This window comes from Ischnura elegans, chromosome 12 (genome assembly GCF_921293095.1).
Source record: "Ischnura elegans chromosome 12, ioIscEleg1.1, whole genome shotgun sequence".
Taxonomy (NCBI): domain Eukaryota; kingdom Metazoa; phylum Arthropoda; class Insecta; order Odonata; family Coenagrionidae; genus Ischnura; species Ischnura elegans.
This window is the reverse complement of record NC_060257.1, coordinates 26863110-26865157: the sequence shown is the minus strand read 5'-3', so window position 1 is coordinate 26865157 and position 2048 is coordinate 26863110. Positions and strand designations below refer to the sequence as shown.

General features: G+C 43.0%; 1 protein-coding gene across 1 annotated transcript; it reads right to left on the bottom strand.

Annotated features, from left to right (window-relative positions):
• Positions 1-419: 419 nt before the first annotated feature.
• LOC124169031 (E3 ubiquitin-protein ligase MARCHF1) lies at positions 420-1702 on the bottom strand. Its single transcript, XM_046547496.1, has one exon. The coding sequence runs from the start codon at positions 1629-1631 to the stop codon at positions 795-797; it is 837 nt and encodes a 278-aa protein (XP_046403452.1). The 5' UTR covers positions 1632-1702; the 3' UTR covers positions 420-794.
• Between the last annotated feature and the right edge of the window lie 346 nt (positions 1703-2048).

Sequence of the window (2048 nt, the reverse complement as noted above, 5' to 3'; positions counted from 1 at the left end):
GTAAATCAATACTGCCCTTGTAACCGTCTGAGAATTTTAATATTCAGTACTGGTAATCCATATTTGCATGATAAATGTATTTACATCATTCAGGAATCAAATCAATTGAAAAAAGTTGCGAAAACAATTTTGTCCGTTGAAAGTCCATTTTTCAACTAGATTTCTTGCAGGGATGTAATCACTTCAACACAAATGTTTTTCAAATGGTCGTAAATGTTGGAAAAACCATTTTCTAGCATCTGAGAATGAGGAAAATAGTTTTTTGACAGTAGGAGATGTAACTATTTTTGCTGCAAAAATTAATTCCATAACGTCATATTTGTATGGGTTGCCATTAGTGTTAGAAAACAGTCAATCAACGGTAGAGAAACCTTTTTCTAGCATCTGAGAATGAGGGAAAAAATATTTTGTAACAGTTGTACATGAAAAAATTTTTATTGCACGAAAATTTTCATTAAATCACGTGATAACTAAATTGGTTGCAATTCGTGTTACGGACAAATCATTCAATGGTAGAGAAATATTTTTCTAGTTTCAGATAATGAGGAAAAAATCGTATTTTTTAAACCTTTAGGAGAAATTTTTTCTACTCGGAAAAGTAGATTTAATTACTTCATATCCGGATGGGTTGCCATTAGTATTGGAGAGAAGCAATCACTCAGGAGGGATGATGTTTATTCTGTCCTCTTGGAAGTAGGTCTGAATCTGAGCCGTTTTCCGTCCCAAGTGGTTTTCTGGTACGTCTACCTGGCCGTCTGCCTATCCCACTGGTTTTGCTCCGCTTCCGGGCTCCGTCATACATCCATACCCAGTGCTCTCTCATGGGAAACATCGACTTCGTCCCCAACAACCTGGACAACGTCCACCCCACTTCTCCACCAGGTCCACCAGGGCCCTACGATGTCCCGGGTCAACAGACATATCGTCACCACGTAGCCGAACAATAGAATACCCACGAAGAACCCAACCGCACCACGAGTCCACTGACGATTCACACCGACCTTGTATCCTTCGTTGGCGAAGTATTCCGCTCCCAATAGACATATCGCCACCAGGGCTCCCGTTGCCGAGGTGAGCAATATCGCCATCAGGCCGTCCGATATGAAATCCCTGAGCCTCCCGGGCAGGAGCAACCAGCGACGTATCCCCTCACACAGTCCCAGTCTCCGGGTCTTGATCACGGGGAACTGGTACAGGCATATCTCGCACTGGGATCGTCCGGACATCGCTATCCAGCGTTGAAGACAGGATGGATGTACGAAACCGGCCGTTCCCTTGCAGTTGCAGGGGTTCACGAAGGAGTTGCTGTGTATGGAGCCCTGGTGGCAGATCCTGCAGATGATGGATGACGTGGCAGATAAACGTTTGTTTATCTCGGGACGCGATGGTGTTGCCGGATGCTTTTCGGTCTCAGGTCGGGCTGGAGTGCTTGGAGGTTTCTCTGCATCAGGCTGGGCTGGCTCATTACCTTGCTTGCCAGTCTCGGGGCACGTTTCTGCGTTTGTTTCGTTCGGCGTGCCGATTATGCTGTCGATCGCCGCTTCCCTGTCCACCCCTGGGTCCGATCGAACTAGATGCAGTCGTTTGTTGATATTAGTGTTTGATATCGGCACTAATTTGTCGAAATCCATGTTTGATGGTCAGGGGGACTAGGAGATGACGTTCGTTTTCAACGGCCCATTTCTTTGGCATGCAGCGTCGGTTGAGGCAGTCCGAACGTAACTAGGGTTACGTCAAGCATTGTTAGCATCCGGGTAAAAGCATTGTTTCACAATTGGATTCTCTTTATCGTGTAATTTATTAACATAAAATTTTTTAATGATAACACAAAGATTTAATGATTGATTCTATGGAATTAATTCATTAAACGGTAATAGCGTTAATGGTTAAACTATCTTGCAGGTTTGTAGAGTAATAGTTAAACATTTTACAGTCGATTATTTTATTAGATTTTAACTGTCTGGGGATGAGGTTAATAAGATCATCTTTATATTATAATTAATAAGGTTGTGTTTTTTGATATGCATTGAAACTGGCGTGTTCGTAAT

Bases quoted from the DNA above. Each gene is read 5' to 3' on its own strand.
- LOC124169031 (XM_046547496.1), bottom strand. From the start codon at position 1,631: ATGGATTTCGACAAATTAGTGCCGATATCAAACACTAATATCAACAAA.